The sequence below is a fragment of the Charadrius vociferus genome, unplaced genomic scaffold (genome assembly GCF_000708025.1).
Source record: "Charadrius vociferus isolate BGI_N301 unplaced genomic scaffold, ASM70802v2 scaffold325, whole genome shotgun sequence".
In the NCBI taxonomy this organism is placed as follows: domain Eukaryota; kingdom Metazoa; phylum Chordata; class Aves; order Charadriiformes; family Charadriidae; genus Charadrius; species Charadrius vociferus.
The window spans coordinates 5,069,352-5,091,805 of NW_009648526.1; the positions used below are offsets into that span (position 1 = coordinate 5,069,352).

General features: G+C 41.0%; 1 protein-coding gene across 1 annotated transcript in view; it reads left to right on the forward strand.

The window, feature by feature from the left end:
* Positions 1-6,010: 6,010 nt before the first annotated feature.
* Positions 6,011-22,454, forward strand: part of KLF13 (Kruppel-like factor 13) — a 30,909-nt gene continuing 14,465 nt past the window's right edge. Inside the window, exon 1 of the mRNA XM_009885758.1 lies at positions 6,011-6,551. Within this exon, the coding sequence (XP_009884060.1) occupies positions 6,011-6,551 (541 nt within the window). The remainder of the gene's footprint in view (positions 6,552-22,454) is intronic.

Genomic DNA, 22,454 nt, shown 5'->3' on the forward strand with positions numbered 1-22,454 from the left:
GTACTGAACAACTGTGCTCCCTTTTGTTTCTCAGCTTTTGCCCTTTTTCCACAGAGATACAACATTATACAATAAATAACACTTCACTCAGACCACTGTGAGGGAGTCCAGTTAAGACTCTCCATTTCCCTATTCCTTACATTGCCATACTAGTCACATCAGTCTCCTACTGTACAAATAAACAGATGAAAACAAAACACGCATTTAAATCACTGTTTAACACAAGAACATTTTTACATCTATATTATACTCTTTTCCATAGTACACACAATAGCACAAACTGCTATAGTACAGTATAGAGAATACAGTCTTTTTCTGTGTCACATCTTCTGAAAGTATCACAACGCTTCTTAAGTGTGAGGGGTTTTTCCTTCAGAGTTTATTTTCCTAATTATTCATTTATCTTTGCCACGCCAATAATGCCTTCTGCCATTTTGTGTGCAATCATTGATTACAATAGCACTTCTCTAATTTTAGCATGGAGGAAGAACAATACTCAAGAATTTAGAAGCCTCTGTCCATGAACAGAAGCCATAAAATTACACTGAAAAGCAATTTCGTGATGTTGCTAACCTGCCTGGATTCAGGTGAGCTAGAAAGATGGCAAGACCACTGTTTTGGGCACTTTTCTGGCATTTTTGATCCTTGTCACAGCTAGTCCAGCTCAGTGACGGCACACTGCTGTCACTATAGCTTACAATGCTTTCTCAGCCCTCCAAAGCACCTTATAGTGTTTCTGAAATGTCAAAGTTGCTGGCTGCTGACTCCCAGACACCATGTATAAATGGCTTCTTGATTACTTTAATATTCAGGCCTTAACTCCACCATTTGCAAAAGTATTGCCAAATTTAAGCCACTGGAGCTTGTTGGTTTTTTTGTTTTGGTTTGGTTTTTTTTTTTTTTACAGTCCAAGTCTTTAACAACTGAAGACTTACTGGTGTCGATATGAATTCAAGCAATTCCTTGCTGTAACACAGTAATTTGTCAAAAGTAGAATGAGTAAAAAAAGGGATTCTGGAGATGAGAGTGAACATCTGATACTCACTCTTTTATTACGTCACCGAGAGCTCTGGCGAAAACAGCACTGTGCAAACATTCAATGCAGTGCAGCTCATCTGTGGTAGAAATATGTTCATTTCCTCCCTTGCTTCCTATCTTCTACCAGTTCTGCATTATCATCAACCTTGTATCAAAAAAGAGACATCATTAGGCATGCGTATCTTTGAGACAGCTACCAGCTGTAGGCTTTACTCAAACCACCACTCTTACACACCTCTTTACAGAGCCCCCCTCAAAACATGGAACCACAAAGGAGCAACCAAAGGAAAGCATCAGTAAAGACTAATATTCCATCAAAACACAGGATTGTGAATACAGGTACCGCAAGAACGCAGGCAGAGATGTCTGCTGTTTTCTCTACTTCCTTTTTTCCCCTTGTTTCTTCAGTTTTGTTGGACAGGGAACCATTTACATAGACAAAATAAAATGAAACTAGTTTTTTTCATCTTATAGCCGCTGTGTAGGAACTGAAACAGGGAGAAGGACTACATGGCCTTTTAGTCTTTCTGTTCTCATAAAGAGCATCCTGAGATGATGTAAAATAACGTAACTTCCCTGAAGTCCACAGAACTACTGTAGTTTACACTGTTTGTATGTCTGACTCACTGGATCTAAAGCAGAAGTGTATGAATAGAGCAAAAATTATAGAGCAAACTCATGCAGGAGAAGTGCTGATGATAGATTTGCTACTATAAAACTGCACATTTAGATCTTATCATGTTCGTGGGAATAGTAAACTATTTTTTGCAGATAAAACTCCTCATATCTCCCACTCATAAAATTCCTGTTTCAGATTGCCCAATTTTGCATGTTGCAGATCCCCACTATCATTTGGTTAATAAGGATGTGATACTACAGCACCCTTTTAACTGGAATAGCATTTTTTACACCAGTTATGAAAAATGTTGCTATAGCTCAACCCTTTTTATTTATTTTGGCTTCGCAAAACAAAACATCAGCTGATTTTGACACGTCTGGCATCTGTATGAGGACTGTATCTGTTTCAAGTTCCTGTTAATAGAGTTCATAAAACTATTTTCATTTCACAAAACATTTTAGAGCTTCTTACTCCTGTAATTTAAAACAAAGAGCTATTTTGGGAGGGACAGAACAGGGTGGATTCGATTTTAGATTATTCCACTGCTATGCATTTGTAGCTAAACAAGACTAAATTATGTATTAAGAAAACACTAAATATTAAAAACCCCTGACAAAACCCAGGGTGTATTACTTGAGTGGATGGAAAAACAGTGCCATAACAGATGGAAAAATTCTCACCTCAGTCTGCCTACAGGTGAGAACACATCAACATAATCAAATAAAGTAAATTAAAGAGGGAGGTAGGATTAATTTTTATTAAATGTTTTTGGTAATCTCAATTTCAAAGTTCAGTTCATTAGGTGAGAACAAGTCAACAGTTGCAGGATATTCAGCAGCAGTGAATTTAAGATTTACTGTGTACTTAGAGAAAATAATTTTTCCACTTGCTCAGAGAAAATAAATATGCAATAAATAATAGAAACAAACAAATAGGCAGGTAAATACATTATGATTACAAGAAAAGAGTTGATAAATGGGCACGGTATTTTACCTAGTGATTTTTCCATAAAATATTTTTGCGCTACTGATCTAATGCAGTAACTGAAATTTCTTACAAAGGAGATTCTTCCCCCCTACAGCTTGCAGGGAGGCTATTTGCTACTGTTAGTTCACACAGAAGCAATCCTGCACTAAAAGCCAAAGCTGGACAGCTGGAATTTTCATGTCCAGATGACAAACACACTTACTACACCCTTCCCTTCTGCATGCAAACAGATAGTGACTCTTTCATACTGATGCTGTGCAAGACAGGACTTTTTTTTACTTCTAGGCAGCCATTAAAGTCAGCTGCATATTTTCATTCATAGTCATGATTTAAAAGAGAGTAACACATGAACCCTAACTGGGCTACATATGCATCTGCTGAATACAACCAACTCTTCTTTCACAGTAAAAGCCTTTGTTACAAGTAATCTTCGCAACATTGCTCTTTCCCAAATGAAGACATCATGCCCAAAAGGTTCATCCAACCAAAAAAGGAGTAAGTTCTCATCAAAACCTCCTCCTCTGGGTGCACCCGCCTCAGCAGTCTGCCCTCAATCACACGGAGCACCACCAGTGAGTGTCACATTTCCAGGCCGACACTGAGACGAGCTCTCAACGGCAAAACTGCAAAAATACTACAGAGTTCATTAAGTTCACTGGGGACTTGGTTATGGTTGCTAATTTTACATGAAAGGCACTCCTACATAACAGGAGCTGCTATCAGGACAAGGCTTTAACCTAACAGACATAATTTCTCCCCGCCACCAGCTGTAGCCAAGCTTTACCTCCTGCCAGCAGGCCTGGCTGTGCAGACGATGCAGCGCCTCTCTCCTCTGGCCAAAGACTCCCGGAACGTGGCGAGCTGTGTCCTGCCAGCTCACACGATAAAGGCAAAACATAAACCGCATCAGATTATCACCCCAATAAACCCACACAACACGCAGACACCTCCACAGTGCCCAGAAAAGCCTCCCCTGAGGAAAACCTCACACAGCATGCAAGGTCCTTCCTGATTGGCTGGCCTTCCCTGGAAGGTTCCAGAAGGGGGCAGAGCAGCCAATCGCAGCTCTTGGCTCTCCTGAGGGATCTCTCCTCAGGCCAGGTCGGAGGGGGGGAGGAGTGGGCGGGAATATTGTTAGGAGTTGCTGAGCTGGGTGTTGGGTGCTGCCAGCAGCTCTCCTTTGGCCCGGGCCAGGCCACACCAGCCCTTCTAAGCCACAGGACCCTCTGGAGAAGCCGCTGCGACACAGTGGGGCCGACAGTATGGCCGGGATAGGCCGCGGGGGAGCATCGCGGGGCGAGACAGCAGCGAGGAGAGGAGGTAGGAAACGGGCATGGCAGTCCTGAGGGGGCCACGTGGGGTGGGGGCACAGGGATATCAGGGTGCCTCTGGAACACCCCTGTCGGTGCTGGGGGAAAGCCTGGATGCAGTTGGCAACCGGGATAGTACAAGTCTCCCTTTTCCTGTCCATTTACTGATAATGATCCTCGACAGTGGAGTAAGGACTGAGAACTTGTGCATAAACTCTCCTCTTTCCTCACTCCCCGGAAAATGGCCCGTGTTCCTCCTCAAACTGGGAGAGCTGCAAGTTTTCTGCTCTGAATCTACTACTAATTCAAAAGAACTGCCAGGTAGATCTATTTAAGCAATCCTCTTCCCTCAAGGAGGAGGCTGAGCTCAAACTCAACGAGAATTTCTTCTAAAAATGTTTTCCCCAGAATTCCTTTTTCATATAGGAACAAATAGGTAAGTCCCAAACTCAACCTTTTTATTTGAAAATGCATAAACATGTCCTGTAGATACATTCAGTACATCAAATGGTATGATACACGTGAATCAAAATGATCTGGCTCGATTCAGCTTTAAACTACATCCTCCTGCACTGGTCATATGCCCTGTTCCTGCTTTTGGTGCAGTGACTCGCGTCCCAGGTAGCACCACAGGTTGCGCTGCTCAGAGAGCAGACACGGAGCATTGTGGCAGGGACAGGTAGGCGATGAACCTGACCCAGAGGGGGAGTGTTGCGTGAGAACCTAAAGCGTGTTTTTTCATGAAGTGCAGTGGTAGCATAAGCAGACATTGCTCCTGAATGAGTTTTCGTTTGTATGAAACCAACTTTTTACTCAACACCAAAAGTATTTGAGTCTCTGCAACAGATGTTCACTTCCTCGCCCACCCCCTCACACACCAAAACTTTCCATCCAGAAGGAAAGGCTTCCCAAGGAGCCCTCCTGCTTTCCAACCATCTCTGTCTCAGAGGAAGGGTCCATCTGTAGTAAAGACAGGAATTAGTCTAGAGCAACAACAGACTGACCGCTTTCAGATCTAAATTCAGATGCATCTCTTTACTTTGGCCTGGTAAGTTAGTCAGACACACGATTCTTTTGTTCATTCTGGCATTAATCCGTGTAAAAACTGGCTGAGCTGTATCTTTTACAAGCTGAGAATAATAATGAAAAACAAGTTATTTTCATTTGTCCTTTTAAATAGTTTAGAGGCAGCAAAGGGCTATAGTGAGGAGAGTTCTGGCAGAAAGGAAGGCGATTTCAAGTTGGTTAAACCTGTAACAACCTATTAAAACCCACACACAAGCTCCATCTGCATCGCTGATGGTCTACCAAACGGTGTAGTCCCGCTCTGTCCTCTCACATGTACTAGTTCCGACTTCACGTTTTTCTAAGCTCTGCCTTTTAGCAGTTCAGCGCCTGTTAAGTTGTTCGCGGCAGTACGAACTCTAACGCGACGCGCCCCGCATCGTTACCCGCGGGCAGGGCCGGGAGGCGGCGGAGGGGTGAAAAAAAACTCCTTCCTCCAGCAGCCAATCGGCCGCTCCCTTTCATTTACGGAGTGCTGCCCCGCGCGCGGGCACAGCCGTGCTCGCGCGCCGCCAACCTGACGGGCGCAGGATGTGGCTTGGCGGTGACGTCAGGCCCAGATGTTTTCCCAGGCCACGCCCCCGGCGGGGTCCGGCGGCCCCTAGGAGCGGTAACGGGGAAAGCTTATTCCACTGTCACCGCGCGATGGAAGGGCCGGGGAAACCGCGTCTTCGTTTTACCGCCTTCTCCGAAAAACAGCATTAAATCAGACTCGGAGCAACAAGCTGCCGGTGCTGGGATCTTCCTGCTCTTCTTTTCCTCTTCCATTGGACTTCCAACGCTTCTTTGATTTAGGGACAAGCTGGGTGTGATCGTCACGAACAAAGTGTGGTTTTTATGGCTGCAAAATCGACCTTTACTTCTACAAAGAGATCCTAAGAAATAAGAGAGGGAAAAGTCTGCTTCTGTGATATTTTTAAAAAGGAAAAGAGCAGTGTTGTGGGGTTTTTTTCCCCCTTCCTGATTAGATTTCATTTTAAACTTACAAAAAATGGCAACAGCAGCATACGTGGATCACTTTGCAGCAGAATGCCTTGTTTCTATGTCCAGTCGTGCTATTATCCATAGTCCCAAGGGGGACCCTGATTCCCAACCTGATGCAACAATACCTCCTTCATCAAATGGAGAAGATAAGCGGGAAGTCAGAGAAAACGGGAAAGACAATGGATCATCATTACTTGTGGTAGCTAGCATTTTAGCAGATCTGAACCAGCATGTCCCAAACTCACCTGTTCTAAGGATGGAAAAAAATGAGACCTTTGGTGTCACAGAACAGATACACCTTTCTATTGCTCCTGAGGAGTTTGGGGAAGAAAGTGTGTCTTCGGCTGGTAAGCGTGGAGGAGGAAGAGCAGCCACACCTACTAGCCTGGCTGCAGTAACTGAGCCAAGCCCCAGACAAAAGAACAAACGTATGAGAAGCTGGACTGACCCTGGATCACCCCAGAAAAAGCACAAATGCCACTATGTGGGGTGTGAAAAAGTTTATGGCAAATCTTCCCATCTTAAAGCTCATCTAAGGACCCACACAGGTTAGTTACAATCCAGCCAGAGATTTATTTGTTACAGCTTGGTAATTAAAATGAATGTTGAAAAAACAAAACCAAACTTTTATTTGGCCACCATTATGGTTTCACCTGTGAGAACTCAAGCTCGGGAAAACCAAACAACAAAAAAAAAAAAACCCAGCCCTCTGGGAATAAACCTTTACTGGGCAGAGATTCAAAGCTAGTGTTGCCGTTTTTCATTACTTACTGTCACAGGGAATAGTGTGTGGGTCATCTGTGTGGATTGTACCAAGCTGTAATTTTTAGCTGCTAGCCTTCTTGTTTGGTGTGTCTTCTACTTCCGTTTCCAATGCTTCTTACCCTCCCCCATCTATTTTTTTCCTACCCCACGCTCCTGTCACTACCTTTATACCAGCTTACCACTTCCCATGCAAGCATCTATACTCTGGATGTTTTAAAATTAAATGTTCTAGAGGCACCTGAATGACTGTGTGTCTGTTTCTTTCTTTAGCAGACACTTGTCTGAAAGCTAGAGTAGGCAGGAAGGCAGTTGAGAGGCTGAACATGAGTCACAAGGAGACATTTATCATAAGTGAAGACGGGGAGGGGGACGGGACGGAGATGGGACACACAGACGCAAACAGTCTTACAAAAAAAAAAGCTTTTAGGTAAAACTGATTTCAAAACAAAAAAAACATTTGAATGCAAAGAGTAACTTGTTCTGTTCAGTGTTTACTTCTTGGTGAAGACCTACCTGACTACTTTTTTGTTGCTGTTGTAATTTACGAGACACCCACATAGAAAAAGTGGAGTCCTGTGAGCACTGTGAAAGTTAAGCACTGAAAATATTAGGAGGGCCATCTTGAAAGAGGCCCCATGACTTCCCAGACCTCATGCCTCTGCCTGGTGCTGAGAAACAGGGTGACTTCCAGTCAGATAGGGAGCACAAAAAATTGAGGAGACCAATCTCTACTAAAGGCAGGGATCATAGCACATATGGTGAGGCACCACATCGGCTGGAGCAGCCTTGTGCAAGCTGTTCCACCGAATAATTTCAGGCAACAAAACAGTTTACTAAGATCTATGGTCAGTTCACTTGTAAAGAGCATTAAGAAAAACATCCTCAGAACTAAATGTGACTTAATGACTGATGAACAGTTTTAGCTCAGAGGTGGCCTCACCCACACGGGCCATGCCTCTTCAGTGTGCCTTCAGCTTTTCCTATTGCCTTCCTGAGATAAAGCAAGAGCCCTTATAAATTGAGGGTATGTTTTGCTTTCTGTGGGAGAGAAGAAAGCCCCATCAAGTTTCAATGTATGGATGGACAATTCCCTGTGCCCACCACACAGCCAAAGGAACAGCGTGTTCCTGGCACCCAGGCAGCCTGCCCTGCTTTGCACTGTGCAACTGCTTTTTGCCTGCTTGGGAGTTATGCAGAAAAGGTGCTTCCACTTGGCTTGCAGAGAGTTGTGTCCATTAATTTGCAGTTCTTTGGCTTTCTTATTTCTGGCATTTGCCATTGTCCTAAAAGCAAAAGATAAATTTAGCAACGTTTCTGGTGTCTCAAACCAACTAGAGACCAAGAAGGGGAACTCCTGTCCCTGCAAACGAGAGGAGGGCTGGGCATGCCCGCCCCGCAGGGAGAGGAGAGGGAGGGCAGGACCGGTGGGGAGTGTCGCTCCAGGCTGCCGGCTGAGCAGAGTCATTCGGGGACGCTGGCTTGCCTCCAAGTTCTTGGGTTTTTTTCTTTTCCTTTTTTTAACTCTTCATTTCCTGTATTTTTTCCAGTTCTATAGGGCTTAATTGGTTATTGCTGTAGCTAATGGCACTGAGAAAAGAGAGCATGTGCGTGTCTGTGAGAGCTAGAGGAAAAGCAAGGAAGGGACTGGTTTTGCCCTGGGAGTGGCAGGACCCTCGGGGACTACAGCCTCTTTGTTTTCTTGCTTCTCCAGTGTCTGTGTGGGAAGCTTTAAACAAAGCTGCCAAGTTTCCCTCCTCACTGGCAACAGGTCTGTCTCTGTTTGGATTGAGTTTTAAACAGGTTTAAAATGCCTCTTACTCCTCTTGCAGAAGGTTTTCTAAGGTATTTGACTTTTTTTTTCTTTCTTTAAAAGAAATTGTGACAGGCTTGAAAAATGTTTATGACACTAGGAGTTAAGCTAACAGAACAAGCCTTGACTTCCAGGACTGGCAAATTTTTGTTTGTTTTTACAAAACACAATGTGTTTTACTGATTTAGAACAAAGTGTTTGGGTCTCTTCTGCTTTCCAGTGGTCCTGAACTAATCAATTAACACATACACATCAGTCTGCCCATCTCATCAAATGAATAGGGTGATGGCTATCCACCTCACCAAGCAGTGGTGAAAGTACTCCAAGTATACGTGCAAGGTGCTTTAAACAGCTACCCCAGTAACTCCCAAACCTGTTTACTAAGAAACAATCGAAAACCTTGCCTATGGAGTGGAATTTCTTCCATGTGCTGTATGACTAGATAAGCTGGTATTTAGGGGTGAACTGAAGGCTAAGAACAGTACTTCAGGCTAGAAGATACTGATGATACTGCTAGAGATATTCGAATAGTGCAGTTTATGACCTGCTTTAGAAACTTGCTTGTCCTTGTCTGCCACCTTGCTCAGAAACTAAAGGCTTTGTTCTTCATGCTTGGAGGAAGGATAGAGTAGATCATTTAGCTTATAGTGTGGCAAAGAGATACAGAGCCTTCCAAGTACTGTTGGGTCAAATCTCGCCCACATTGGTAGGGACTGAAAGCTGGTACTATTTTCCAGCTGTTAAATTGTTCTGATAGTTAAGCTAGATTTCAGTGCCCAAACGTCCAAAGCAAAAACCATAATGCAGAGGGTGCTAATTATTGTGTTTAAAGCTGAAGAAACAAGATGGAACAGCCAAGGAAGCAGCATCTGCCTTTAGTACTTAGGCTCTTGCTCTAAGTACAGTATTTTAGAATGAAGTTCTCTATTAGAACATAATGTGCTAGAGAAATCCATAGTTTCTTGTGTTTGGTACACTAGTAGTTAAGCTATCTCAGCCTTATGAATGCTTCGTCTTTATTAAATTGACAAAATCTTAAAACATTAGTCACTGCAATCTTTGCCGTTCTCTCCACCAGCTTTCAAACTCTTCCCCTCCCGCTACATTTCTTTTCATGTTTATGTTTTCCACCCTACTCTCTCACTGGATGTCCTGGAGTTCAACATGATCATCAGCCACAAAGCTCTTGAAGTTTTAATGTTTACCAGAAGGTTATATTTAGTCAGTGGGTAGATGTCAAGTCCAAATTCTTTTCCACTGAGGTTCCCGTGGACCTCAGAAGCTGTGTTGTGATCCACAGATGCAGCACCCTGTTTGTCCCAAGCTATACCGATCTCACTGATAAAAAATTTCACTGGTACACCAGTTTTAAAAATCCTCTCCACTCCTGATAAAATTCCTAAACAGAAAGGACTTCCAGAAAAACAGATAAACCATTTACATGACAAATTTCTCCTTCCTCTAAGCAGGTTGTAGGATGGGAGGGTTTGGCAATTCTCTGGAGTCACTGGAAACCAGTTTGTCTCGTGGTGAACCAGTGTGAAGAGAGAGACAGTGCAGAGCCGAATAGCCACCTACAGGCTACAACCTCATAAAACATTGTCCAGGACTACTGCAGGTTGTAGAGAGCCCCAATTTACCACTTTATACTACATATTTTTATGTAGAAAAAAAATGCCTATATTTTGGGCAGGGATCACAAGAATCTTATCTATTCCAGGCCCCCCCCTCCTGCCAAATCACTGTGACCTCTCAAGCTTTTAGCCATCTTCATTAGTATGCCATCATGAATACAGACAAAGCACAAAATAAACCTTCATTTAATTCCATTGAAATATCCTTCTAAAGTTACTGGTTCTACTCATTAAGCAGTACATCATAACGCAGAAACAGCTTTTCAGTCATCAGAACTAAATGTGTTTGCATAAATTAGCATAAGCTAAGGAGATGTGGGCACCAGTCTCAGTCTGGAATCTTACTATGATAGAGTTTTGCAGTGAAACAAACTTGGGGGCCAGGTGGCTTAACAGTGGCTCCTCTGTACTGTTGTTAAACTAGCTGACTTCTATATGGCTGTTGGGGTACAGGAAGAAGAGAAGGCCATCCTAGTTATATTACCCTTGCTCATAGGCGTCACGTTCAGACTCATTCAGGAGAAAGTGTTCAAGACCTTCGTTGGTCTTCAGCTGGCAGAGTGACCTTGGGCAGCTATGTATTCAGCCTGCTTAACCTTGCAGATACGCAGGATATGTTATTTGGTATCTGTTGTTCTTTTTAGTCTAACCCTTATTCATGAAATATTAGCTGAATTGAAACAGGTAGAAAAGACTGACTCATTTCCATTCAGTTGTAAAGAAATAGAAATTTCTTTAGCTTAAATCTCTATAATCACATTTTTTGAGGACAACACTACTGAATCTATATGAAAAAAGGTAGGTTTTAACTTATGTACCCTTTCCCCCCTCCCTCAATTATTATATCTTGTTTGCCTAAGCACAGTTTTTCTGATGACTTTGTAACTGGGGTATGGGAAGATAGAGATATATGTAATGTATTTGGCATTTGAAAGCAATCTGAGAAATAAAACAATCAGACCTCACTGTGACAAGTGTGACAGCAGCATAACAATTAGACTGAACAAACCGGAGTAGTATTTGGCCTGTGTTTAGGTTGGTAAAGAAGCCTTTATATAAAGTACAGATAATATGTTTTAAACAGAAGGTTGGTTTTCACTTTCAGTTCTAGTACGTCTGATTTGCTCCGACTACAGAGGTTGGTTTTCACTTTCACTTCTACTAGTACGTCTGATTTGCTCCGACTACATTAATTCAAAACGCAGCAGTAAAGCACAACTTGTTTGAAGTTGGTCTGAATCAAGATGCTACCCATGTGCATGTGCAGAAACTAATTAAACAATGTAAGGAGAAGCAAGTTCACGTATCAGTGAAATAAACTTTATCTTCCATTTTAGCACCTGGCAATTACCAGAAACTTAGCTGGTTAGCTAAAAAACATTGATTAGACTTGGCTTGTGTTTCCTTTAGCTTGCCTGTAGGCACACAGTGACTCTAGGAGGGGTATATGCGTATGGCAAGCAGACAGTGTGAAGGCTCAAGCCTTTGCAGAAGGTTACAAGAGGAGAAGCTTAATCTAATGCCTTCTGTGCCACTCAAGAGAGCAGAGGAAAACAAGGCTGCAGATTGCTCTTGTGTAGAGCAGGATTAAATGAGTGGGTACCACTGGTTTAGTCCATCTTCTGAGCTGCCAGTTGGGCTGCTCTGGATGCCAGGACTGAATGGGGAACTGCACTCCCTCTGAACAGGATGCTGGAGGAAATTGGAAAGGCCTTTCTTCAGTGCTGATTTCCCACAGGCAAAAGTACAGACTAAGGGAATTCGTTCTTCTGCACATTGCTCAGCAATTTCAGTTTTAGTGGCTGGGCCCCCTGTTTTTGACTTCTTGTGTTAAAAGTTAGAAACAGTTAGCTGGCTCTGCATGCCTAACTCACTATCATTAGCATGCACCCAGATTATCGAAAAGCTCCAGGGTGCCTCTAGGCTGTTATGTCCCATAATGCTCTTCTGCTGCCTTCCACCTCCTCTCTTTGCTGGGTGGATCAAAATCTTTTCTGCAAGGTTTTCCTCTAAGACTGGCTCAAATGGTAGCTTCAGGACAGCTTCAAATGCCAGCCTCATGAAACAGCTGTCTTTCCAGCTTGAGCCACAAGAATTCTTTTTCACTGTTTAACAGTTCAGTGGCCTGCTCCTGCATTTTTCTGAAAACTGATGGTTTTAAGTGTCTTTTAATAAGCCTGTATTTTTAAAAACAATACAAAACTGCAAAGCATTGTTTTTGTTTGCTCTGAAAGAGCTCCACCACTCCTTTCTTACTTCCTCTAAGAAAGTTTCAACACATTAAAAAAAATAAGTGAGTCAGTTGAAAACGTAAACCAACTTCATTTACTGCCCTGCCCAAGTCCTCACCCTAACATGCAATTCCAAAGAATAAAGTTGTTAGTTAAAAGTGTTGATCCTAAGCCTGGATCAAACAGTCTTATGTTCATTGAAGATACAAATAAGTAGTATATACCCTGTAAGTCTTTTAATGTTAAAATCTTTGAAACAAGCACAGAGCATAAATTTCTTAAAAGAGTAAGCAAGTTTTAAAACTTAGCTTTTTCAAAAGGAGCTGAAGTCAGGGAGAAAGACAGAAGTACTCCTACTCACCCCTTTTACCTGACTGGTTCAGGGTTGAATAATAGGATTCATTTAATTCAGGTGTAAAAGAGTTAGGGTTAAATTGGTTGCATGGAGGATCCAATTGGCTGAAAACGGTATTTACCACAGACTTGAGTAGTATTAGCTAATTTAGAGAACTAAATCTGATTGTTATATAGACTTTTCTGTGAAAGGCCTCCCATTCCCTTTCCCTTTCCCTTTCCCGGAAGTCACAGAAATAAAGGTTCTCATAACAATTAACAGAGTTGAAGTATTGTCACTAAAATGCCTTTAAAGCAAAGCTTGGCTTACTGTTGGCATAACTGTGATGGAGAGAGGGTCCACTATGAAAAATACTCTGTCTTCTTTTTCCCTCTTCACTATTGTCTTTGAAACAGGTTTATTGAGCATAGCTAAATAGTCTCTCTTCATAATTTTTTGTCACTTTTCCTCTACTTTTGCTGAGCGAGGAGGAAAGAGGAAGGTAACAATCTGTTTAAATGACAAATGAGTATTGCTTTGAATCTGGGGGGGACACGTGTTGTGTTGCACTGAAACGTGCTCAGTAAACCAGGGGGGAGAAGGTAAAGAAAATGAATCGATTGACTTCCACAGTTCTTTGGAAATCACATTTTGCTCAGACCAAGAAAGTTACTGACACAAGTCTGGCTCATGCAGTGAGCTGCCAACCTGTGATCTTACTGTAGTCGAGCAGAGGGTATTTAACAAAAAGTATCCTAACTACAGTATGTCTGTTACAGTCAACATCGTTCACAGAATACTGTGTTCAGGGATTGCCTTTTCTACAGGGTGAAAATGTTGGGCATCTAGTGGAAAACCAGAAACTTCAGAGAATTATCCTTCCACTAACTATCTTCCTTGTAGCATGGAGGTGGTACTTGGGTCAAGTGTCATGAGACCTATTAATATTGGAAGTGGTAAAGATGGATCACCTTCCAGTTGTTTTCCTCATCCCAGACACCAGTAGCAGCACTTTCCTTCTCAGTAGCAATACCTAAGTCATAGAGATAGTCTGGAGTAAACCAGCAAACAATCTTTTTAATGAATGGACGATTACAATTGATAGGTGTGTTTGTATTAGAAATTAATCACAGCCTTATGGAAAAAGTGTTCTGAGTGATCTGTAGAAGATTATTCTGCAGTAGCACATACTTCCCTGCAGGAGGCTGGAAAGTATTTGTAAGTGACATGAATTGTGCATAAACAAACCTTTTTGCTAAACTGGAGTTCTTTATGAAACAAACTCACAATTGGTTTTCCTCTGAAAAAAAGGGACCTTTAACCATTTAAAATACAACTGTTGCATTGTGTTATCGTCTGGCTGAACATGGTTATGGCATGTCCAAGAGCAGAAACCTGGAACATGTTTATATTCGACATGTGGTTTCTAGTTCTGTTTTATAAGTTAAGCGTGTTCCAACTTCCCCTCTGCCCCCTTCCAATCTTGGATCTGCTGTTTGGAAGTCAGTGCTGACAGAGCCAAAAAAATACTCTGCTGTTCAAATGCAGGACAACCTTTGAAGGGTCCTTTCTGTAGAATTTCTATAGGTATACTATTTTTCCTTTGTTACCCACTTGGCTTTTATTAGGTAGATTCGCATGGGCAGTGAGATCATTATCTTGCTGTGTTCAGTTTAACAATAGCTAGACAATGGGGGTTATTTAAGTGCAGGCACACATATCCTGTATTTTTCAGGTCTTGTAGATTCAGCAGATCTTACAGGGCCTCCACTTAATATAAAAGAAAAGTTTTTAAAAGTTCAGAGTACCACCATTGTAGTTACTGGTAGAAAAACGATCTCAGAAGCTTTTTTGCAACCCTAACATAAAATGCATTTACTAACCAGGAACTTGGCACAAGTGAAATGGTATTAAAGCGAGTATATCCTGAAATGACCTGTAGGGCAAGGAGAAGATTTTCTGTAAACAGTTACAGCAGTTTCGTACTGCTCTCAGGAATTGCAGGCAAAATATTTGTGACTGGGTATCTGTTGATATTGCAGTCAATGGATCAATAAGTTAACTTAGATTAATTGCACACTACATTTCTACCAGACTGCTCTCTATTACTTGGTTATAAGAGTTTTGGAATAGAGGCACTTGAAGACTTCACATGAGAGAGAACTGTTACTGCTACCTGTTTTGCAGCTTTCTGCCTGCTTTGTTTCTGCAGCCCACTAGAGCACCCCTGGACAGCAAATACACAGGCAGAATGGGTATGCTGGTTATGTAGTCTTTACTGCCTTCAACGGTAGGTTTTAAAACTGGTCAAGGAGAGAGGCAGAAATGCTAACCATCTGTTCCAGAATAAGACCAGTTGAGGTACAGCACCCAAAAAGCATGTGTTGAGCTTTTTAAACTAAACAGCTGTCAGTATTTCCACTAGAGGAACTTAGAATGGAGCCAGCTGAGAAGAGTTAGAACATGACACCCCAGTCCATCTTCAGATGTTTCCTGCAAAATTTTGCTGAAATTATGAGCTTTTTGTTAATAGAGAAATATTTGTCTTGTAATTTGGGGGATAAATAAATGAAATTGCAGTGGTACAAATTTATATACTAGACTGGGGTTTTATAGATTCTTGGAAAACCTCACCGTGCATATGGGGCTTTACAGCATTCTTAATCTGGTAGTTTAGGATCCTGCTATAACAAAGATGAACAGGGATGCTGCTAAAATCTCACTGAACCGCAAACAATTTCTTGTTATATATTGTAGGAGCTTACTAAATTTAAATTTGCAATTTCTTTTACATGCCAGCAGAAGGACTACCAGCTAGCATTAATACATGATTGCCTTGGCAGTTTTTGATTGTTCTGGCGATTGATATATTTTCCAAGACCAATGCGAATTATATGCAGCTTTCTTATGCATGCATGTGAAACTCTTAATAGAGCACTGAAATCCCCTCTAAGTCAATGGAAATTTCCATTTGGTGTATATAGGTCCACACAAGCAGTGCCAATAGAATGTTGGCAGATGTCTAGTCTTATTGTATAATAAATCCAGGGTGTATTTGCAAAGTATGTTTTTTAAATTCTCAGAACATGGCCAAAACAAAACTGAATTTCTTAGATACCCCAAAGGATTACATCTCTGCCAGGATTCTCATTGATACATTTTTTCCTCTTTGTGCAGCGATGTACAGTATTTGCACCCTCCATTTCCCCCAGCTTTCATCCTTCTTGGAAACAACTGAATTCTTCTCACATTTTAGAAATAGTCTTTCTCAGATTGGCAACATGTGCACCAAATTCTAGCTTAAATAGACATGTGAGCAAAATTATGAGCAACCAGAAAAGCAAATGCTTTGGAATTTATAGATGCCCCTGCATAGTAGTATTAGCATAAATACACCTATAAGAAAGGGATTTAAAAGCTCATTTTTTCAATAAATGGCTGAAAAGATGTAGAATTTGGTCATGGGACAAAGTACTTCTATCCCATGGGTTTAATAGATGCTATAGTGTGGATTTATTAGAATCAGGTTTACTTCAAACTATATGATATGAGAGAGAAGACCATCTCTAGCTAAGCACCTACCCCTTGTCTTAAAAAAAAAATTGCCACTGTCCTTAATAAGGAAACTTATATATATATATGTATTTTTTTAAGCACAGAATTTTGTGTTTCATTTGGAAAGAAACCACTTCCTCTCCTCACCACATGCACATATAGTAAGCATTGTGTTGATGATATATATAAAAATGGTTTAGCACACAGTTAAATATCACTTATGGTGAACCCTAACTCTGATTCTGTCCCTTCTTCACGTGCTGGTTAAGCTTTGAAGGGGGAATAGGGCTGTTGCGGCTAGGTAGATTAACTCGGCATTGCTCAAATAGTGGGACATGCTGCCTGGAGGAAGGATTCTCTCTCTCTCTCCCCACTATCTCTGGCTCTTACCTGCTCTGCAAAATAGCTGATAGTGTTGAAAAGATAAGTTTTCAAATGGCTGACAGGTATGATAGCTGCCCAAGTTTGTAAAGGGCCTGAAAACAGTAACTTTTAAGAGGAGAATTGTCTCAATTCATAACAGCGAGTTTTAACAGATGCTACTGAAGGTATTTTAGAGGTTTGGCATCTACAGTATTCAGACCCAACTGCTTTCCAGTCAGTTTCATCTATGGTATATATCCCACATAATCTGCAAACTCCAGAGAACAACTGAAGAAAATCGTGGTATTTACACCATAAAAATCTGTTTAAAACTGTTAAAGTAAAAGGAAACTGTACACACGTATTGCAGTTCCTCTGTAATCCTGGTATGATGACTTATGAAAGACCTATAGAAGCACAGATACACTGGTAGGACTGTAGCTGAATGTTGTGGGAACACAATGCTAGTCAAGATTCATTCTGCTATGGTTATATTCCACAGCTTTCTTAACATCTCATCTGCAAGTAAGTTCAGATATCGCACAAGATTGGGGTAATTATCCATGCTGAAAGACTCTTTCACCATTTTTCTACATTTCCGTTCCACCTTGAGTCAGTTTTGTTGTGTTGGCATCTCTTTCCAGCCTGTGGGACAATATAATTACTGGCACGATCTCATTGACCAAATCAGACATGATTTAAGCCAGCATCTGTTAGAGCCTGGAGTTTAAATGTAGAAGTCTAACTTCTGGGGAGCTATTTTAATTAACAAGTCTCATTGGTAGCTTCCAGAAGATGAGATGGTCAAGCAGGTTAAAATGTCATCTTTGCTGTGCTCACTGAAGTAAGCGAATATTGTAAAACAGTTGGGACAAATGCTTTACCATGAACCTTGTCCCAGACTTCTACAACTGGGAAAGGTACAGATGAAATGTGTTTAGGAACATGACTGACAAATACCTTATACTGTCTAAGGTGATAGTTCATGAGGCTCTCGTTATGTAATGAAGAGACAAAGCTCTAATGAGAAACAGCTTTTAAGCACTGCTTGTCGAAGTACAGATGTTCAGCACCAGCATTTTCTAAGCAAAGTTTGAGGCAGTCCCCAAAGAGTTGTCCTTATTTTTTTGAAAACAAAAAAGAACAGAACATTTTGTCGTTCTGTTTCTTACCCTAGCTTCAGTATATGGAATTGAGTAATGCTTCTGGTAAGCAAACCTATCTTTTCTCTCCAAGTGTAAACTCTCACCTGACTCATACCACAAGATCCTAGATAGTGAAGGAGTATTCATTTTTAGAGACTTTTTTGCTAACATTGCTTACTGGTGAAAAGCCGTGTAGAACTTGCCTGTTTTCTCTGCATTTCTGCATGGGATTTTTTTGAGCAGTGTTGCCTCTGGAGAAAACAATAGCACTGACCTTACCAAACCAAAATCATCTCTGTAATAATACACTATTTTAAACCTTCATCTTTGACTTGATACTTCCTTTTCTCTTCCCCGTCATTTAAAAGGAGATTGTTTAATAGGCTGCTGTTAATTCCTCGAAGTTTGAGGGCACTATAACATAAAAAAGAAAAGTTGTAGTTCAGCTCTTTCACTGTGCTTGATAGGATAATAATGATTTGAGTACTTTCCCCCTTCTCAGTCTAATGCCAAACTTCTCAGTGAAAGAATCCTTCTCTTCTTTTGTCCTTACCTTGTCTGGTGTTCTTATAGACTGTTTACAGGAACATAACTCAATTTTTGTATGCAATAGACTACGCCCTTTTGAATGTAAAATTTACTAGATTTTTTTTTGTCACTAAGGCAAAAATTACTAAAATTTATTTTTTGTCGTCACGAATTTAGTAGGTTACAAAAAAGGTCTGAGGGAATGCTATCTGGCTGGGGCTTCGCTTTTGTAATGAATTCTTAGGAAAGCAGCTATACTTTTGAGGATATATCATCAATACCCTGCTTTGTGCTGCTAAGGTTAGCACTTGAGTGTGAGTTACAGGCTAATTATTTTGGAAAAGCATATGACACCTGTGCTGAACTTCTGTGCGTATGTTTCCTTACACTTTACATGTATGATACATATACACCATAAACTGGGTATGACCACTGTTGTTTGCAAGAGACTCAAACTCATTTGATATAAGCTATGTTTTTCTGGTGTTAGCATGAAAATTGCTTTCTTAGATGTTTAGATGGATTTCATGCAGAAAGGCAAGGAACTGATGTGATTGATACACTCGATAGGTTTTCTTCTTTGAATGCTTTGGAGGCACTGAACTACACTCTCATTTGCAAAGAAATCCAAGTTACCACATAACTGTTTTCTCAACTAAGTAGTTGTAAGAGGCTGTATGTAATATTCCCATGCTCTGCAAATTCTGTGGTATTCCCTTTTTGAAGAAGTGAGTGTGCTAGCACACTTTTCATTTGAGTACACACATTGCGGTTTCAAGGACAAACACAGTAAGAACAACAGTAACTTCCACTGCACAACTGTTTTTCACTTGGAAGTCAGACTACCTTTGAGTTTTTCAGTATCTATTTTTTTTAAAAAAATATAAACAGTCCTAAGTCACTAAGTCAAACTTGTGTTTGACTCTTCTGATTATAAAAAACAGTTGCAGCTCCTTACCATCTATACAGAAGTAGTCAGTGAATAATCAACTCTAAGCCTTCCAGCTTCTGTGTTACTTTCCGTGTGGACATTCCTTTTGTCCAATTCCTTCTCCCATACGTTAAGGCATGGGAACAGGCCCTAGCTGCCTCACCCAGAGTGGTGAAGAGCATTTACAGCCTTGAGTAATAGAACAAAGAAGTTACACTGAAAAGGTGATTTACAAATGTGCCATCTATGAGCATGCAGACAGCATTGTGTATACAGCTTCACAGCACTGAGGTTATGTATCTGCTGCAAAAAATGGTAAACGTATACCTGTTTGTGTGCAGTGCAATGATGTATCATTTTTCCTAAGCTTTTCTCTTATTTGTCCATTATTCACAAAGATTAACAATCCTAAACTTGAGCTGTAAAAACTTGTATTTTCAAAAGAAAGTAGAAACAAGTTTCAAAGAATTGGCTGAAATTCAAGGTCAGAGTACTTTGTGCCTCACATCTTTTGTAGAAATAATAAACTGCCCTATTTGGCACTGTCAAGCTGCAACAGTAATTGTCGGATCATCTCAGTCCAGTGAAACGAGTCAGAATACAACACCACTCATGAAGTTGCAATTCCTGTTTTCTTTGGTTTTATTTCCAATCAGTCTGTTGTAACAGAACCTCCCGATTACTCAAGTTTATGAACCTTGCAGCTCTGCATACTGCAATTCCTGAATCTCAGCCCGAGACCCCTCATGGCTGCCAGAGTTGTACACAACAAGAGCTAGGAATATGAGCAGAAAGTCAGGTTCAAATCATTTTGTAGTTCCCAGATTTAGGACTAGATTGACCAAGAGTCCAAATAGAAATGAGGGCGGCTGGGAACTTCTGCGATCTTTTTCAAAGTAAAAATTATGTCCTCTGCATAGGGTTTTGGAGCCAGCCTGCAGACTTACATGGCAGGAATACCTTTCAGAATTTCATCGTAGTTTAAAATAACGTGCATTTCCTATTATGTTTCACAGAACTTTTCCATCACAGGAAACTTCTCCTGAAAAATATTTGGCCACAGTAAAATGCTGTATTTTGCAGACTATTTCATTAGGCCCCCTGCTTTGGGCATGCAAAGTGTGGTCAACTAACTTACTGTATACGCGGGGAACAGGTGCACCATCTCAAAAAGCCAAAAGGCCAGAAGGTTTCCTCTCCTCACCCAGAAGAGCGGGGTCTTAAATGAAGAAGTGTAGCAGAGCATGAATAAATGTGCCTGAGGCACTAGTAATTTATGCTTTAGCAAGTAATAGGGGTTTTTCAACTACAACTTGTCTACATTTACAGCAACTGCATTTTTACATGATATGTATGACCTGTAGAATTCAGAATCTCTGCTAAGGAATCACTCACACAGTAAAATGGTTTGCATGTCAAGAGACTTTTAAAGTACTTATAAAGAAAATGGTGGCTGCTGGGCAGCCCTTCTAGCACGAATCATATGTATAAACCACATTCGGTAGTTAGACATAACTCGTTTTAATGCTGGACTGTTCTGTACAGTGAAGCAGTGAAGACATGGGTGTGGCATGCAAGGGAAAACAGTGTTGTAGTTGATACAGAGGCCATGCTTGTATCTATGTATAATTCGGAAAATTTCAAAATAGTAAAGATGTTCCTTTTGATACTACTTTGAAAAAGGAAAGTATTGAAACTAGTATTTCTTTTTGAAAAAAGGATTCTAGTTGATTTCTGTGTGTGAGTACATGATGAGATAGTCACTTCAAAAGTAGAGAGCGGTTTTTTCGAAGTTATATACACCAAGGTGCCCTTGACAAAGCTGTCTTTGAAATATTTCCGTGTTCTACTTAAGGTCTTAGCTTTTCAGTTATGTTTCACATTCAGAGTTGTACTCAGATAAGTGGCTCTTGACTTGTACGCCTCCACAATCACATATTTCATTCATTCATTTCCAGCGTCACCATGGCCTCTCTCCTACACCGTGACCCCACACGTCAGACACAGCTGGTGAGGCTAGTCTCCCTAGTGACCCTGCAGCCAGCTGTCCTGCAAAATAGTCATAAAACATGGAGAGATCGCAGGAGCTGAGCTGCACCTATGATGTGTTATACTGTGGGTGTTAATGCTCAGAGAAGCGGTGCTCTGGCAGTGATACTCCTCTATTGCAGTCTTGGAAAACAGCCTCTTTTCTGTCACATGATGTACCTCCCTCCATGTGACTTGTTGATGCTATATCTAAGGAGGAACGCTAAGGGAGTCTCATTGCAACATCTCATTAATAACTGTATATTTATATTTTGTATAGAATATGGCCAAGGTGGTAACACATGCTTTCAGAAACAACTTGAGACACTAGATAGGAGCCTGATATTTCAGAGGAATGGTTGTACATCCATCTACAGGCTCATTCCAGTGATTAAAAAATTAAGACAGCCAAAAAGGCAATCTAAATCAGTGATAATTGTTGAAAACCTTCTCTTATATATTTTCTGCACGTATGTGAGAATGAGGCCTAGGTGTCTGTGTCCTTACATACATTTGTAGTTTTAAAGAATTAACACATAGAAAAGACTGAAAACCAAGCTGAAACTAGAAGGGAGCGGGTAACTGATACTCTTTTTGTCTTTTAATGCAACTGTAGTAGAAGATGACTGCTAGATGGGGAGTGCAAAATAAACAGGGAATGTACTGTCAGAATAGAACATACAAATGGGACTTGCAAGGGTTGAATGTTGAATTGCAAATACTGTCTTTTCTAAAAAGCTGACCTGCTTTAGAAGTGAGCACATTAGAATATGAGTACAACTGTTATCATAGAATCTAATTCCATTATTAAAAACCAAAATCCTGGTTTAAACAGGAAGTGTGGCTTTACAATCTGAGCAGAAGATTTTTTGAAGTGTATGCAATGGATTTATGCGTACCTTGAATGGTAGCTGCCTGGTATCAAGTAACAGACTTACTGTTTGATTGTAAGCCCATAAAATTACTTTCCAGAGCTGCCTGTTCCCTGAAGCTGGATGCTCCATATGTTCTTTGGCTGATGCTGCTCATAAACTACTTCAGCACCACCTTGCACTCTGGCACAACAATCCATCCAGAATGAGAATAAAAATAAAAGGAAATTCCCACTCCCTGTCTCCTCCATACAG